The sequence below is a fragment of the Phyllostomus discolor genome, chromosome 5, assembly GCF_004126475.2.
Source record: "Phyllostomus discolor isolate MPI-MPIP mPhyDis1 chromosome 5, mPhyDis1.pri.v3, whole genome shotgun sequence".
Lineage (NCBI taxonomy): Eukaryota > Metazoa > Chordata > Mammalia > Chiroptera > Phyllostomidae > Phyllostomus > Phyllostomus discolor.
Window position 1 is genome coordinate 36928842 of NC_040907.2, and position 18696 is coordinate 36947537.

General features: G+C 37.2%; 1 protein-coding gene across 8 annotated transcripts in view; it reads right to left on the bottom strand.

Moving 5' to 3' along the window:
* Nucleotides 1-1029: 1029 nt before the first annotated feature.
* The window catches only part of TUT4 (terminal uridylyl transferase 4), a 105013-nt gene continuing 87346 nt past the window's right edge, over nucleotides 1030-18696 (bottom strand). Inside the window, exons 25-30 of one of the 8 annotated variants that reach the window (XM_036026078.1) lie at nucleotides 15342-15457; nucleotides 14208-14413; nucleotides 10908-11008; nucleotides 7982-8429; nucleotides 3608-3766; nucleotides 1030-1670 (exon numbers count right to left, since the gene is read on the bottom strand). In XM_036026078.1, the coding sequence (XP_035881971.1) occupies nucleotides 1582-1670; nucleotides 3608-3766; nucleotides 7982-8429; nucleotides 10908-11008; nucleotides 14208-14413; nucleotides 15342-15457 (1119 nt within the window). In that variant the 3' untranslated portion in view covers nucleotides 1030-1581. Of the gene's footprint in view, nucleotides 1760-3607; nucleotides 3767-7981; nucleotides 8430-10907; nucleotides 11009-14207; nucleotides 14429-15341; nucleotides 15458-18696 lie in introns of those variants that run through there. The other 7 variants (XM_036026077.1, XM_036026082.1, XM_036026076.1 and 4 more) reach the window with 7 other exon arrangements.

Sequence of the window (18696 nt, forward strand, 5' to 3'; positions counted from 1 at the left end):
ATTAACAAATAAGTTAACTCCAACACTTAGGATTCTTAGGGATGCTGAAGCTTTAATATGAAAAAAGTAGCAGTAAATACACCTGATCTTAATTTAACATTTAATAAATACCTTTTCAGGGCTGTAAATATAGCAGGAAACCCCTCAACCTCCTGCATTAGATTTCAAGCATCTTCCATGTTGGAAAATATGGCAAAAGCCCAGGAAGTCTCCTATTTTAAGTAATGCATATCTGAGGAAGCAGAACAAAGATAGTACACTCACTGTCCATAAAATACATTTTACTTATTCTGCACATTTCCAAAGAAATCTTTAGCATCATTTTGCCTAAAATCCCTGGCAAATCTCCTTTAGGGATTTTTAAAAAATTATTTTACCTTAATGTACTAGTATCAAACAGCTAAAAAAAAAATCTACCACCAATCACACAAAAATTTTATTTCCAACTATAATTACAAATATTACTGGTAAACTTCATCATGGCAAGTGTACCTTCCAGGTAGCAGTTTAAGACTTTGAATGGTCTGACCAGTGTTTCTCAGCAGTTAAGAATTACCTTCTTTTAATTTTATTTGCTAGGATCAGTTTCAGTGTTTAAAACTCTCCTTTAAAAGATGTTTCAATTTTATTTCCGACATGTTTAACTGTGCTACCTTTGAAAACCACTTTATTGTTTTGCACCTTAGTCTTCTCAAATGATAAAATGGAGACAGCATTTGCTTCTATCAACAGCACATGGGCCCTGGCTAGGTACCTCAGTTGGTTAGTGTCATCCCAATACACCAAGACTGCAGATTCAATCCCCAGTCAGGGCACATGCAAGAATCAACCAATGAATGCATAAGTAAGTGGGACAAGAAATCGATCTCTCTAAAAAAAAAAAAATTGCATATGGGTGTTGAGTCCAATAAAGTAAGGGACACCAAAAAAACCCCTTGAATTTCTAAAATTATGTCTATGAGAATATACTCACTGAGAGTAAAATAAGTCTGAACTTTTACATTGTATTTCCACCATCTAAACCAGATAAATTAACCAAATCTGACTCTTGTCAAAAAGATTTATTAACTTAAAATAGAATTACTTCAAATATCTTCTGTTCAAGTTTGAATATTTTCAATATACAAGAATGGAAAAGAAAAAAATCTGGATATTCAGGTTGTAGTTTTATTTTATTTTTTTTTACCTTTTAAAAAGTTTTTGGCACTACAAGGTTCTGTAAAGAATAGAAGTGACAAATTTAAAACACATGAAAGTCTTTCCTAATTCTTAAGAACAATATATAAAGTCTGAAGCAACCAAAGTATGAATACAGCTAATAGAAAATAAAGAATGTAATTTTTAAAATTCTCTCTTTATACAATTCATCAAGGTTAAACAAAACATAAAATTCCCTTAAAAATAGGGTAATAAAATAGATGAAATTTGTATCACTCAATTTGGTGATACTAGTAAAAACTATAGTTCATATTTATATACAAATAATACAGTTCTTAAAAACAGTCTTAGAATTTAAATAAGCTATCTAAACGTGTTAAAAGTTTAAATCAGGACCTGATTTGTTTTGCTTTCCATTAAATGTCACTTTTTCTGCTGAATGGAACTGACATTGAGGTACGGATACCCTTGAGACAGCAGGATTGGCTGGTTGCTGTGCATCGGTAGACCAGCTGAAAGAAAACGGACTTGCATTACTCCGACACGTTTCCTCTTGGTGGGTGGGGACAACGCTCTCTACACCGACGGGCAGCACATCTGTCTGTTGGACACAACACAGACGGGAAACTGAAAGGCTTATGCCTGTTTGTCTGATAATCCCTTAGAATTAACTTGTAGCTATTCTCTTTTCTATTTATATAGTAAATATGGGATGACACATGTCAAAACACTTGGCTGGGGGGAGAAGGAGGGAAGGGAAATGCAGGTATTCATGAAAGCAAAGAGAAAAAAAGAGATGGAGGGGAGGAATCAAGAAGAACAAACCCACCAGGGAAGAACTTCAGACTCTCCCCACTAAAACAGCTTGTATGACCAACAGTAACTTCCCTCAGCCCTACTTCTTTGCTAGAAGACAAAAGCAGTCATAGTCAAGGTTCTGCTCATCTATAATAGAGGGGATGCCTCATCAGTGCATGAATAGCTGAGGAAGACTGAATGTACCTGACAGTCATACTATACTAGTGGCTTCCCCTTAAAATTATCACTTCATTCACTCAATATATCTTGAGTATATTTCTTTACTTTCTTGAACTCCTAAGTTTCTGTTTTTTTAAAATATTTTATTTATTTATTTTTAGAGAGGGGAAGGGGAGAAAGAGGGAGAGAAACATCAATGTGTGGTTGCCTCTCACATGCCCCCCACTAGGGACCTCTACTGCATCCCAGGCATGTGCCCTGACTGAGAATCAAACCTAAAACCCATTGATTCACAGGCCGACACTCAATCCACGGAGCCACTCCAGCCAGGGATTGAACTCCCAAATTTAACTGTAATAACTATGACTCTAGTTTTCTTAACTATTTAGGTTAACCAAGAGCTCAAGGCCAGACTCAGGCATTCCCTGTTGGAACTGAGATACCTATGAGGCAAGCAGGCTAGATGAAATGTTCCAAGTTCCTTGGCATTCTCTTTAGTTTGTAATAACCATTACTTAGATTAAAGCCATTACTGGTACATCAGAACCAATAGGATATAGTGAAGTTTAATGTCATTCAAATCTTAGTTTTATTAAACAAATATGACCATGTCACTACTCGACTCAAAAATGTTAGGGTCTGACTTCATATTAAACTGAGTCCAAACTCTTTTATGATATGGCCTCAGCCTACCTTCTCTAGTCTCATCACCTATACATCTTTCCCATTTACCTCATACTCTAGTCCTAGTATTTTCTCTTCTCTTTTTCCCTCATGCCAGGAAGAACTAAGAGACTCTGAATATATTATTCCTTCACCCCCTCCCCGCTCTCACCTCTAGAAAATCTCTAGGGAAAAAATCCTGAATCTCTTTCAAGATCTAGTTCAGCCCTCATGCATGTGGCTCAACTGGCTGGGCACTGTCCCACAAAGCAAAGGATCACCAATTTAATTTCTGGTCAGGGCACAGGCCAGGGTTGTGGGTTTGGTGTCTGGTTGAGGTGTTTATGAGAGGCAACCAGTCGATGTTCCTCTCTCACACTGATGCTTCTTTTCCTCTCTTTCTCCCTCTCTTTCCCCTCTCTCTAAAAATAAATACAAATTTAAAAAATGTTTCCATTAAAAAAAAAAAAAGATCTAGTTCAAACGTAAAAATCTTGGGTGATTTGATCCCCACTGCCCATATTCTGCTCTCTCTGCCAGAGCAACATTAACTGATTCCTTTAAGCCCCTATTCTCGTTTATTTTACATTTCTGGCTCTCCTAATACAATGTGCATTAAGTGTGGAGGTTTTATTTAATTCTTGCTTGAACAACAAAACCCTAGCATAGTCTAACACACAGCATGCTCTCTCAATAAATGTTTACTGAGTACCTGAATTTTCACTCTTTGATCCTGGCCCTTACAAAGGCTTCTTTGTCCCAAAACAAAACCCACCCAGCCTGTTAAGAAATTTGTAAGCAATGGTACCTTGAGTGTAGAAAGGTTTGTTGGGCTGAAATCTGGCATTTCCCTGATGCATGAAGTTTTGATGCAAACCATAAGGCCACGAAGCTGGGACAAGTGGGAAATGGGGACGTGGGGCATGTTCCCAAGGAATTGGAGGATTTAGTCCTGGAAAGCCTGGCTCTGCATTTCAATAAGAAAGAAAAGATATATTTTAAAACATCAGCTTTTGTTCACTCATATATTCCTTCATTCCACAAAGATTTATTGAGTACCTATAACTGGCCAAGAACTATGCTAAATGCAGAAGATACAAAAACAACATTTTTTTAAGACTCAAACATTGTAATTGTGCCCAAATTATTCAAACAGGAGACATAAAAAAAGACATATACAATAATATGTGGTAACTGTTGTTAACAAATCAGTAGAAGGTGTTCCTAAGAGGGAACTAAACAAGTTTTTCGAGGATAAAGGTTTTCCTAAGATGACTGACTAAACTGGGTTTTAAGCTACAAGGAACAAGTTAGGGAAAATGGGGCAATTGAGGGCATTTTTGAACAAAAGGAATAGCAGTATAAAAGCGAGAAAGCAGGAAAGTGCAGCAATTTTGGGAATCTTCAAAACACCTGACAAAATAGAAATAGGGGTAAAGGAAGGAAGTGGTAACGGAAAAAGCTGAACAGGTAGGTAGGATCTATATTTCAAAAAACCTTAGTGCATCATTAAGGAGCTTGTATTTTACCCTAAAGACAATGAATACCAACTATCCTAGAATTAATTATAACTTGGCCGCAAAAGAAATTCAATTTATTGGAAGCTGAGACACTGTGTACATAATGGCTGACAACTAGGGCTTTGAAGCCAAACAGGTTTAAGTTTGAATCTCAGTTCGAAAAATTACTCTGGTTCAATATGAACCTCAAGTTGTTGTGAGGATTAAATTAGATAAAAGAATAAAAGTGGCTTGTATAAGTTGTGGCATATAAGTGGGAACTCAAAAAATACGACTCCTATCCTTTCTCTGACCCCCACCAACCTACTTCTCTTTAAGATGATCTTTCAGTGCTGTGCCCCCTGAATCTTCTGGATCATTTTTGGTGGGTTTTTTTTTTTCCTATTCAGGGTCACAGTGAAACAGGAAATAACCTGAAAGACACTACCCTTACTCATTCAACTTCCTACCAGGAACTGAAATTAGGAGATAAAGGACAGGAGGAGTAGAGAGCAAGAACACGAAAACCCCTATTAGCTGCATTCTTTTAAGCTCAGTCCTTTCAGGAGGCAACAAAAAAAATAAAGCGGCTGGTTTACCACAAATTCATAAAACCAAGTTTCAACTAAAAGCTGAAGCTGCAAGGGCTCAAAGTTAGTAATAAATGAGAGTAGGTATACACATCAAGATCTTGACGGATTGAGAAAGAATGTTTTAACATTAAAGGGTATTTTAAAGAATATATTCCAATCTCCCCTGGCCATTTTCACAATGAAATAGCTTCATAATACAAGTGATACAACCTCATTAAAGATAATTTCTGACAAAATTAGAGGTGATCAGGGTGGTATGGCCGTAGACAAAGTAATTTCAAACCTGAGGGGAAAACTCACATAATCTCCAACTCTAATGCAACCCCTATAATCATATTTTCATCCAGTCCTCCCATTTTTAATGAAATAGTAGTTTCAGCTGTAATATTAACTAAGAATTATACATCCAGTGGGAAGTGAGGATGGCTGGGGTGGGAGGAGTACTGGAGGGAAAATGGAGACAAGTATACTTGAACAACAATAAAAAAATAAAAAGAGTTATGCATCCATGAAACAAATATTTACTAATAGTTTACCATATAATAATAACATATGAATAATATATGTACCATGCATCAAGTACTGTACTGGACACTAGGCAGACAATGACAGGTAAGAAATAAGCCATAGTCTCTAGAAGTTCAGTCTAATGGGTTCTGCAGACAAGAGGCAATTTCATCACAGTAAGACAAGGGTTATGATATGGATATTAAGGAAACACGGAGAGAAAAGATACCTAATACAATTGGAGAACAGGATCAGCAAGAGCTAGAGGCTTCCTGAAGTAATTTAAATTTAAAAATGGAGAATGATACTTGAACAATGATTAAAATTAAAAAAAAAAATGGAGAATGAATGAGCTAGCCAAGCTCTGAAGCAAAGCAGGAGGAGATGAGAGTAAGCAAAAGTAATGGAGAAGATATTCCAGGTACAGGGAAAAAGTTAAACAATCAGGGGTAAGAGACAGTATATGTTCATCAGATACTAGTTCATTAAGGCTGAAACAGAGATCAGTTAGCGGTGGGGAGGAGGAGGACATAAAACTATAAAAACTGAGCCCTGGCTGATGTGGCTCAGTGGACTGAATGCTGACTGTGAATCAAAAAAAGGTTGCCGCTTTGATTCCCAGTCAGGGCACGTGCTTGGGGTTGCAGTCCTGGTCCCTGCGTTGGGGGTGTACGAGAGGCAACCAACTGATGTTTCTCTTACATATCAATGCTTCCCTCCCTCTCTTCTGCCTTCCCTTCCCCTCTCTCTGAAAATAATATCATTAAAAAAAAAACAACTAAGAACTTGAGCCAATATATCAAAGGTCAGGACACTGAGTCTGTCTTTAGGGTTATAAAGCTCAGTGACTATCCTGGTGCATGTCATGGCTCATACACAATAAACATTTGTTGAGTGACAGAAGCAGAGGCCACATTAGAATGGCCACGTATGCCATTACCTTTTGATATTGGAAATCTCAGTGAGTTCTCACATTCTGGCACTTCTGCTCAGCAAAATATATTATCTATATTGCTCAGAAAAAGGTCAGAGATACCTCCTACCCCAGTCCTCTAAAGAATAGCATTCTTTGTTTAAAATTATCACTAGAATTCTTATGAAAACTGATAAAGGGAAGGAACCAAGCTTTCAACGTACATTTCCCAAACAAACTACATTTCAGTATAATGAAGAATTTATAAGGAAAAGTTATTTATATAAGAATAAATGGTAAACAGAAAAATCATCACTTTACAACCCTTAGTGAAATAATGGATATCAGCAATAATTATCAATGGTGGCTAAGACCTATGTAAAAATTAATGAAGAACCTGATAATGGATAGAACAGGCTGATATCACCTAACTCAATCAATCTTAAGTCACTAAAAGAAGAACCAGTCAGTTCCTTCTGAAGTGCAGAAATAGGAAACATACAGGATCAACCAAGAAGTAAGAGTCTTCCCAACAACAACACGAAAAACTGGATTCTAATCCAGCCTCTGAACAGAACCACTTTACAGGAAACATAGGAACAACAGTACATATTAAACAATGCCACAAATATACAGTCAACACCAGAATGTGGAAATGCTCCTGTTTCTTCAATAAATAGTTAATATGAGGAAGAAAATAGTGAAGGGAATACAGTGTCTCATATTTTGTTAAAATACTCAAGCCAGAATTTTTTTTAACAGGATGAAGGAGTCAAATAAAATTATAGCAAATGTTGATAACTATTAAAGCTGGCTAACAGGGGGAGAGAGGGAGATTCATTATACTTTACTCTCTTTTTGTGTACATTTCAAATTTTCCATGATTAAGAGGTTTTAAAATAAAAATAATTATTACTAAAAAGCTGGATATAAAACTAGATATATATTATATGTGAACTATTTTCAAACATGTAAATATTAGAAAGTAAATGGAGGACAACACACCAAATATTACTTAATAATTATGTATAGGGATTAAGATTGTGAATAATTTTTTCAAATGTTCTATAATGAAAATTTATTATTTATAATAAAAAATTATTATTTTTAATGCTACTAAGTCTACCAGTATTTTTCATTTTAAAGAACTAATCCTTACTGACCAACAGTAAAGAGTCTAGGGCAAAGAACATAGGTTTAAAAGAAAGAAGAACTGGATTAAATCTTGGATCTACTATGATTAATTATGACAGCATGATAATTAAGTTACTTAACTTTTCAATTTCCTCAACTGTAAAATGAGTGTTAACAATACCTATACAAAGCAGTACTGCAGTCAAAATTTAAAATATTATGTATATTACCTCACTTAATATTCACAATATCCTGTGAGTTAGACAATGTAAACATCCCTATTTGACAGATGAAGCCAATGCACACAGAGATTAGGCAACAGCCCAATGCCACATAATAAATGGCAGAGCCAGGATTCAAATCCAAGCAGTCTGAATTCATAGCTCACACTTTTTTCTAATCCTATACTGCTCCCCACCTCTGCCCAAATATCACTTGCATTCTTTCGTTCACATTTATTTCCCCGGGTTCAACCAATAATATAAATCTCCCAACCTTTCTACAGACAGACACAAAAGAAGAAAAGAAAGGGTTACCCGAATTCCCCACTGCACCATTGTTCACCAGGGAATTTGGAGCCACAGTACGAGGCCAGTGTCCATCATGAGAGGAGTTAGGGATCGCCACAGGTCTGGCAGCAGGTTGTGCAAAGATGATGCTGGGATCATTCAGGCCAATATTGCTGGGGGCACTGCCTGGTGCAGAGTGGATCACTGGGCCATGGATAGGCCAAGATGGGGCAGGGATCTGGAGGGGATGCATTGGCAACAATCCCATACCATGCATGGGAGAATACTGAGCTGGTGGTGACTGGGGAAAGTTATACATCGGCATCTGGACCTGATGGGGGGGCTGGGCTCCCTGCTGAGGTGGGCCAAGCTTGGCTTGGGATCCTGGTTGGGATGCAGGCTGGGTAATGGCAGCGGATTGGGAAGAGTTCTGTGGAAATGGCGGGGGCTGAGGAGAATAAGATGGTGAATCAGACTGCAGAGGAAAAAAAATAGATTTTTAAATTAATTTATAAACATCTTAATTTTATAAAAGCAGTGATTATCAAAATACAAGATTATGGAGTTACTGCATTAAAACATTATAGAGCTTATGATATACATAACAAATAGTAGAACCCCATTTTACATGAAAGTAGAATTTTTCACAAGGTCCTAAAAGCCATCCTCACATAAGTATTACCTCATAAATCTTTTTACTACCCAAAGAAGAGACGGCCCAGACATCATTCCCATCATGTAGAATCCATACTTCCAACTATAACTAGACACTTACATCTAACTATCTCAGTCACTTTCATTCAGTCCCTCAACAAGTATTTACTAAGTGCCAGTTATGTACAGGGTATTGTTCTAGGAATCAAAAATACAATACTAACATGTATATTCTCATGGAACTTAAGGTTTATAGGGGAAAAGAGGTAGAGCAGGTAAAGATTACACAAGCAATCGCAATAAAGCATAATCATTACGGTGATAAAGAATGTAATAATGTATAGTGTATAATGAAATCAGAGTATGAACACCTCAACTGACTTTGGGAGAAGGGGGAGGGGCGGGGAGATAAGATGAAAGAAAGAGGAAACCAAGGAGAGCTTCCTGGAAAAAATGATGCTTAAGTTGAGACTCAAGGGCAAAAAGAAACCGGTCTGATTTAAAAAAGGATAGAGAGATATGGAGAAGGAAAGAGTGTTTCAGGCAGAGGGAACATGACTGAAAAATAAAAACACATGGCTTTTAAAGTAATTGGAATCTGAAAGAAGTCTGTTATTGTAAGGGAAAAGGAATGGAAGCTCTGAGGCTGAAAAACTAAATAGGACCAAGATAATGGACGGTTCCTACAGGACCTGTAGTTCAGACTCTATCTTGGGGGCACTGCGAAACAAACCACTGAAGGGTTTAAACTCTTCAGAAACACCACCAATCTGCATTTTAGAAAAAATATTCTGGCTTAATAGAATGAAATAGAGAACATTTTAAAAGATAAATAAATATAAGACTGTTGAGACTGTTTAAAAGGCTGCTATACATAATACAGGCATCCTGAGATGATGGCAGCCTGTGCTAGGCAAATACAATATAGAGACAGAGAGAAGAAAATGGCTATGATTTAGTTATCTTTTATATGCACAAACAGTGGGACCTGGTGACTGGATATGGGGGTTGAGTATGAGGGAGAAGTTCAGAAAACTAGATAGTGGAACATTCCATGAGATGGAGAACATAAGAGAAAGGCAAATCTAAGGAGTTGGAGAGAATATGAGGTACATTCTAGACAGGTTGAGTTTAAAGTGCTTTGTGAGACATCAGAATAGTAACGTCCATCAAACAGACTCTTCCCTAATGTCAAATGAAACAGACTGCTAGAAGCAGAGAATGTTAGAGGCAGCACAGCGAAAGTGATTCAGAGCACAGGTTTTAGAGACAGCTTGAGGGTTCAAGTTTTATTTCCAAGTATCTGTTGACCTCAGGAAAGAAACTCTAATCTGTTTCTTCACTTGTAAAATATAAATAACAGAATCTACCTCATAGGTTTTTGTGAAGATTAAACAATACATGTGGAAAATATAAACACCAAATTCAGGATAAGTAGATACATTTTAGTGGGCTCCTATATATTTTTCCAAGACTCTCCCTATTACTTGTTTTCAAATGCTCTAAGTATGTTTTCTAAAGTAAAGATCACATCAGATTTTTAGTATGTTTAAGAGTTAACAACTTTGAAGCTACATAGACCTGGGTTTGAATCTTTTTAATTTCTTATTCTCAGTTTCCCAATTTGTAAAATTAGTTCATACTAATACCTACCACTTCACAGGGCCATTCAAAGAATTAAATTTGATTAAGTGTCAAGTACTTAAAGCAGTGTCAGGTTCAGAGTAAAAATTCAATTAGTATTAATTAAAGAAGGTGAATACAGATTCAGACAAAAGAATAACTCAACAAAGTTAATATGAAACCAGAGAATCTGAATTCTAATTCACTACTCTCCTACAGGGTATATATTTTACTAGGTATCCATATCAGCTATAAGAAGACCAAAGTTTCAAGCAAGTGAAATGCCATATGTGTATTGCCCTAACACTACTAACCCCCAATACAGCTCAATTTTTGTGTCTTTTTAAATTAATGGTACCGATATTTTTCCACTAGGCAAAGCCTAAAACCTCAAAGTCATCACCTTATTTTAATCTAACAAACTTGTCAGTTATTTTACAAATAATAAAGCAGGTTCAATGATGTTAAGGAATTTGCTCATACATATTAACACAGATGTATATTACCATAAAAGTAATACTCCTTTCTAACTCATAGCTTTAGCAAGGACACTTCTACAAAGCACTGTGTAATCTAGAAGACTGAATTTACCAGTCTGAAAAATCAGCCCCATCATCCACCCAAAATAGTGCTATCTTCCTGCCAAGACTAACCAATTTGCAGGCACAGTACTTACACATTCTGAGGACTGTCTAGTCCTTAGGGACTGATCACCCTGTTGCTGGGATGAACTAGCCACTTGTTGGGCATTTACAAGGTTGCGGACCAGCTGGGCTGCTAAGAGAAAACATCAGAAAGGAAATCAAAAGATAAAATAGCAGAAAAATGATAATCTATAAGAGTCTCAAGTCTCTCTGAGATTTTAAAACTTGGACTTTTAAACTCATGATGTTAACAAAGGACTTAGAAGAACTAATTTAAAAGAAAATGCTATTTTTTGATCCTGATCATTAAAAAAATCCACTGGTCCTAGAAAGCAGAACAAATGTAAAATTACTTTTCTACAATTAAGAAGATACCTTCTGCAATAAGAATCTGAATAACTGAAAATCATTACTTTTAACTTATTCTATTTTTTAATATGTTTTATTAGTGTCGCAAGTTCGATTCCCAGTCAGGGCACATGCCTGGGTTGCAGGCCATGACCCCCAGCAACCACACATTGATGTTTCTCTCTCTCTCTCTCTGTCTTCCTCCCTTCCTTCTCTAAAAATAAATAAATAAAATCTTTTAAAAAATGTTTTATTGATTATGCTATTACAGTTGCCCCATGTCCCCCTTCTTTCCCCTCTACCCTGCACACCCTCTCCCACCCACATTCCCCCTTTAGTTCATGTCCATGTGTCATAATTATAAGTTCTTTAGCTTCTACATTTCCCATACTACTCTTGCCCGCCCCCTATTTTTTACCTACCATCTATGTTACTTATTCTTGGTACCTTTTCCCCCCTTCTCCTCCTCCCACTCCCCTGTTGCTAACCCTCCATGTGATCTCCATTTCTGGGGTTCTGTTCCTGTTCCAGTTGTTTGCTTAGTTTGTTTTTCTTTTTGTTTTAGGTGTGGTTGTTAATAATTGTGAGTTTGCTGTCATTTTACTGTTCATATATTTTTTTAAGATTTTATTTATTTATTTTTAGGGAGGGAAGGTGGGGGGAGAGAGACAGACAGACAGACAGACAGACAGACAAACATCAATGTGCGGTTGCTGGGGGTTATGGCCTGCAACCCAGAAATGTACCCTGGCTGAGAATCAAACCTGGGACACTTTGGTTCCCAGCTACTGTTCATATTTTTTATTTTCTTTTTCTTAGATAAATCTTTAACGTTTCATATAAAAACTTGGTGATGATGAACTCCTTTAACTTGACCTTATCTGGGAAGCACTTTATCTGCCCTTCCATTCTAAACGAAAGCTTTGCTGGTTAGAGCAATCTTGGATGCAGGTCCTTGCCTTTCATGACTTGGAATACTTCTTTCCAGCCCCTTCTTGCCTATAAGGTCTCTTTTGAGAAATCAGCTGACAGTCTGATGGGAACTCCTTTGTAGGTAACTGGCTTCTTTTCTCTTGCTGCTTCTAAGATTCTCTCCTTATATTTAATCTTGAGTAATATAATTATGATGTACCATAGTGTGTTCCTCCTTGGATCCAACTTCTTTGGGACTCTCTGAGTTTCCTGGGCTTCCTGAAAGTCTATTTCCTTTGCCAGACTGGGGAAGTTCTCCTTCGTTATTTGTTCAAATACATGTTCAATCTGTTGTGCTTCCTCTTCTCCTTCTGGCACCCCTATAATTCAGATGCCGGAAGGTTTAAAGTTGTCCTGGAGGTTCCTCAGCCTCTCCTCATTTTTTTGACTTCTTGTTTCTTCATTCTTTTCTGAATGTTTCTTTCTTCCTTCTGCTCCAAATCATTGATCTGAGTCCCAGTTTCCTTCCCATCACTATTGATTCCCTGTACATTTTCCTATATTTCACTTAGTGTAGCCTTCATTTTTTCATCTAATTTGCAACCAAGTTTAACCAATTCTGTGAGCATCCTGATCACCAGTGTTTTGAACTGTGCATCTGATAGGTTGGCCACCTCTTCATCACTTAGTTGTATTTTTTTTAGTTGTATTTTTTCTGGAGCTTTGGTCTGTTCTTTTGTTTGGGCCTTTTTTTTTTTGGTCCGGTCGTGCCTGTTACATAGTGAGAGAAGGCTCCATCCAAGATGGCGGAGCATTAGGTGTTCACCAGTGCTGGGTATCCCGAGTTGCTGGGTTGTGATACTGTATGTGGGGCAGGGGTCCAAGAGGGAACAATGGCACTTGCTCTGCTCTCTGCCAGATTTCAGTCACTTCCCCCACTTCCCCCAAGCAAACTGGGCCCTTCTGGTGCTAATTCTCAGTGGGTGAGCTTGTGTACATTCTAGGACCCTGAAGGTCTCTCCAACAAACTTTCCTGTTAAGCTGGGAGTTCTCACTCCCCCTTTATTTCACCTGGTTTATCTGCACTCGAATGGGACCGCCTGGTCAGCCAGCTGCAGCCTTGCACACCCAGTTCCACAATCCACCACCTCGCTGGGTCCTAGAGCTACCGCCTTGCCACGAGTCCTCTCTGTCCAGTTGCCCAACTCCACCCCTCCTACAGGTCTGGATGGATGTTTCCTTAACTCCTTGGTTGTCGGACTTCCATACAGTTCAATTTTCTGTCAGCTCTGGTTGTTTTTTGTTTTTAAAGTGTTGTTGTCCTTCTTTTGGTTGTATGAGGAGGCACAGTGTGTCTACCTATGCCTCCATCTTGGCCGGAAGTCCTATTTTTTTCTTTCAATAAACTCTTACTTGAGTTTTTAATTCTTAAAATTCCTTAAGAAATATAAAAGGAACAGATCTCGCCCTGACTGGTGTGGCTTAGTTGCCTGGACATCGGCCCAGAAAGTGAAAGGCTGCTGTTTCAATTTCTGGTCAGGGCACATACCTGGGTTGCAGGTTTGATCCCTGTTTGGGGAGTGTATGAAAGACAACTGATCAATGTTTCTCTCTCACATCAATATTTTTCTCCTTCTCTTTCTCCCTCCCTTTCCCTCTCTCTAAAAACAAAATCTTTTAAAAACTAAAGTATAAGAAACGAATTTCCCTCTCTCATAATAGCAGTGAGAAGGGAGAGAAATTCCCCTATGTTCCCCAAAGAAAACTTCTCATTAACTTTTGAGGGGAAAAAATTAACTTCCATTAATTTTTATATTGAGAGAAAGAGTGTGTGATTCAAATCCGAATACTTAAAGGGGATTGATTGAATACAACAGACCACTAAAACCTAGAAAGTTCACATAAAAATACTGTTCAAAATAAAAGCCTGTCTAAATTTTATCTCTTTTAGAAATTATAAGGTCCAAAACCATGCAGCTAGGTTTGGAATAGAAAGGATTTAGGGTCCTTAGAATGGCATCAACATAAATTACTTCATTTCCACCAGAAATTACTTTAACCTTTTTATTTACCTGCCACACTGCTATTCCTCTGACGGGCCAGTTTGACCTCTGGACACTCTCTTCGTACATGTCCTGCATCTCCACATATAAAACATCTGAGGTCTCGAGAGTCTCTGAAGTCTCTAGTATCATGGAGGTCTCGGGGATCAAGGTCTCGGGAGTCTTTCTCCTCTTCATTCCCTTCCTTCTCTTCTTCACTGTCTTTCTTCTTTACTCTAAACAGTAAACTGCTGATACCAATAATGTGGGGCTAGGGACTTGTAAACTGAGGGAGTCACAGAACAAACTAATATACAAGAGTCTCACAATTAAAGTGACTAATATGCCCATGTTTCATACATCTTTTTAAAGGCAAAGGAACTCACATTTATAGCACACCTACTCACATGGCAAAAACTGGGTATTCTAGTACTTTCATAGTAAAATATCAAATTAAAAAAATTTTAAAAGGATCTGTTTAATCTTCTAACAATCCTTAGAGGTTGGTACTTATTATCTTCATTTTACAGTGGAAGAAACTGGGGCTTAAGGAAGATTAGTATCTTACCTAAATTTAATAGTCAGTAAAAAACAGTGATAGAGACTAGGGAGCTTGTTCTGCCTGAAAAGTTGTAAGTTCTTTATAGCAGGCAAGATTTGATGACTGAACAAGGAATTTTCCTGGTCTATTAAACAGAATATATACAGAGAGAACACAAGGAAGTATTTTTCATAGATATATATTTTAGCAGTACACAAAACGCATATTCCTAAGATAAATGTCATATACCTCACAGTATATATCTCAAATATTCAGTTAATTGTATTTCAATTATTGGTTTGTATGACTGTGAAATCCTCAGCCAGAACCCATTCTTGGGTCTTGGTCATTCTTGTCTTGGCTCCTAGCACAGTTCCCAACATATAGCAGGTGTCAATAAAAAACAAATTGACATTTAATAAGTAAACAAATGAACGTTATGAGACATCATGGTACCACAAATAAATCTCACTCTATTATAAAATTCCACTAAAATATACATTTACTAAAATCCAATTTAAAGCCCTGAACTTTCTCACTTAAACATTTTTGAACACAGTTATAGCTATAATTGACCTCAACTTTAATTTCCCTGTAATGCTGACACAAAATTATTTGCCAACCTTCTCCTTTTAGGGCAGTCTTTCATGTAGTGGCCTATTTTTCCACAAACACGGCAACATCGATCATTGGGAGCCAGTTCTCCATCTGTTAATACTCTAGAATCAAAGAAGTACTCCTAGAGAGAAAATACAACTTTATTAGAAAAAAAATCACTACAAACTTATAAATACAAATGCTAAGGAGACCAAGATGCAGAAGTGGTTAAAAAAAAAACAAACAGGAAATAAATATCAACAAATAGCTCAACTCAACTAAAACAACATGAAAATGATATTCATGAGAAACAAAATGAATAAAAGCCAAAAAAAGAGACAAAAAAGGAGATTCAGAATTATCAGCATCAATATCACTTTACATCCACGATATTTTCTCATTCATCTGTAGCATCTCTGCATAGTATCTCAATATAGTAGATGCTATTTTAATCTTTATTTTATACTTGAGGACACTTAGCCTCAGAAAGGTCATTTGCTCATAGTAGAAAAGCTAGTATGGCAGATAAACGAAGGATTTAAAGCAAAGTATGCCTGACTACAAAGATCATGTTTATTGCTATAGCCTGGTATAGCACTTCTGGAAAGGAATGATTCTCTGTATAAAAGAGCTCTATGTAAATAAGAAAATCATCTGAATTATTTAAAATATAACTGGATTTGCATAAAAAAGTCAAGAAAATATAACATTTTATTATATGAAGCAGGGTGTATCTAAAGAGGTAGGGAAACACGTAAATCATTTTCCAAAGTCTTAGAAGAACCACATTCATTTTTGCTTTATGCAAGTACCTTGCTTTCCTTTAGCTTTGTTTTGCACTATTACAAAGACTAGTTTGTCCTGACAGTACCCGTATCTCTGAAAGGCAAGAAAACATACCCACTTAGTGCTCTTCAAATCTATCTAATGCCAGGGATAAAAGTAGAAGATGACAAACTCACTAGGATGCCTATAATAATAAATATTGGTGAGGATATAGAAAAACTGGAACCCACATATATTGCTGGTGGAAATGTAAAATAGCACAGCTGCTTTAGAAAACAGTTTAGCAGCTCCTAATGAAAAGTTTACATGAGTTTTTCAAAATGAACCACCAATTCCACTGTTAGGTATATATAGCCCCAAAATGAAAACACACATACAGACAAAAATGTGTACATAAATATTCACAGCAGTATAGTATTACTTGTAATAGCCAAAACTAAAAAACACACAAATGTCCAAAAAGTGAATGGATACATAAAACGTGATATATCCATTCAACCACAAAAAGGAATTAAGTTCTAGTACATGCTACAACATGAATGAACCCTAAAGACATTATATTAAAAGAAAGAAGCTAGTGAAAAAAAAGGCTATACATTCTGATTCCATTTATATGAAATATCCAGAACAGACAAACCTACAGAGACAAAAACTAGATTAGTGGTTTGGGAAGTGGGAGAGAAAAGGAATGGGATTTGATTGCTAATGGGGACAGGGGCTTCCTTGAGAAAGAACAAAATGTCCTAAAATTAGATTTTGGTGGTGAAGCACAATCCTACATATATACTAAAAACCACTTTACTGCTCACTTTATATGGGTGAACCATACAGTATATGAATTATAGTTCAATAAAGCATTATTTTAAAAAATTACTCACTTGCTACTGATAAAATCAATGTAGCTAAATAAAATCATCATCATATTTTCTGCCACGACAAAATGAAGGCCTTTTTCTTCTTTTTTCTTTTTTTTTTTTTTACATTTTAAAAATTTTTTTAAAGATTTTATTTATTTACTTTTAGAGAGAAGAGAAGGGATGGAGGGAAACATCAATGTGTGGTCACCTCTCATGTGCCCCCTACTGGGAACCTGGCCTGCAACCCAGGCATGTGCCCTGACTGGGAATCACACCGGCAACCATCTGGTTTGCAGACCCACGCCCAATCCACTGAGCCACACCAGCCAGGGCAGCCTTTTTCAATGCACCCAGTTGATTAAGGCAGAAACCTAGGAAACATCCTGAACCACTTTTCCTTCACCTGTACTTAATCACCAAATTGTATCCATTCTATTTCTGAATCTCTTTATCCACCCAGTTAAGGTGACCTGGACTTGGGGTCAGCAACTTTTCTATAAAGTGCCAGATAGTAACATCTGGTCAAGATGGATTAGTAGGTAGAAACGCTTCCCCTCCTCGCCCAACCACAAAAAGAATTACAACTAAACCTAAAAACGAATACTCCCAGAACTGTTAGAAAATCGAATTGTATGGAAGTCCACCAACCAAGAACCTAAAGAAGGCACATGCATCCAGATGGGTGCTCTTTTGACAATAGGCCACGCTATGAAGACAAAGTCAAAGCAGCTCTAATACTCAGAAACAAACATAGGGACACTGCCAATTTGAGGAGATAAAAGAAATATGGCCCAAATGAAAGAACAGAACAAAACCCCAGAAAAAGAACTAAAAATGGAGACAGCTAACCTATCTGTGATAAGATGGGCAGACACAGGCAGCAAGGGCAGAGAGGACTCAAGGCAAGGAAGTAGCTGATGAACTGGGCAGACCACATTCTCATTTGGATAAACCAGGAGGAACAACTGGGGAGAGAAACAGACCATGCAACCCAGGGTTCCAGTGCCTCAAAAATAAAGCCTCAGAATCTCTGGATATAAAGTCCCCTGGGGGTTGTGGCAGCAGGAGAAACTGCCAGTCTCTTGAAAGCAGGACGAGAGCCAAGCAAGTGGCATTGTTCCCTCTCCGACCTGCCCCCAATAGCACCACAACACAGCAAAGTGGATTTCCCTGACCTGGTGAATACATAAGGCTATACCCCTTATAATGTAACAGGTGCACCAAAGAAATATGGCCCAAATGAAAGAACAGATCTAAGCTCCAGAAAAAAATATACAGGAAACCAACACTGAAGGGAAGGAAACTGCGACTCAAATCAATGATCTGGAACAAAGGAAATAAAACATTCAACTGTAACAGAATGAAAAAACTATTCAAAAAAAATGAGAAGATTAGGTACCTCTGGAACACCTTTAAACTTTCCAACATCTGAATTACATGGGTGCCAGAAGGAGAAGAGGAAGAGCAAGACATTAAAAACTTATTTGAAGAAAAATAATGAAAGAAAATTTCCCCAATCTGGCAAAGGAAATACGCATACAAGCCCAGAAAGCCCTGAGAGTTCCAAAGAAGTTGGACCCAAAGGGGAACACAACACACCAAGGCACATCATCATTAAGCTACCAAAGATTAAAGATGAAAAGAGAATCTTAAAAGTAGCAAAAGGAAAGGAGACAGTTACCTAACAAAGGAGTCCCCATAAAAACGTCAGCTAATTTCTTAAAAAAACAAACAAACG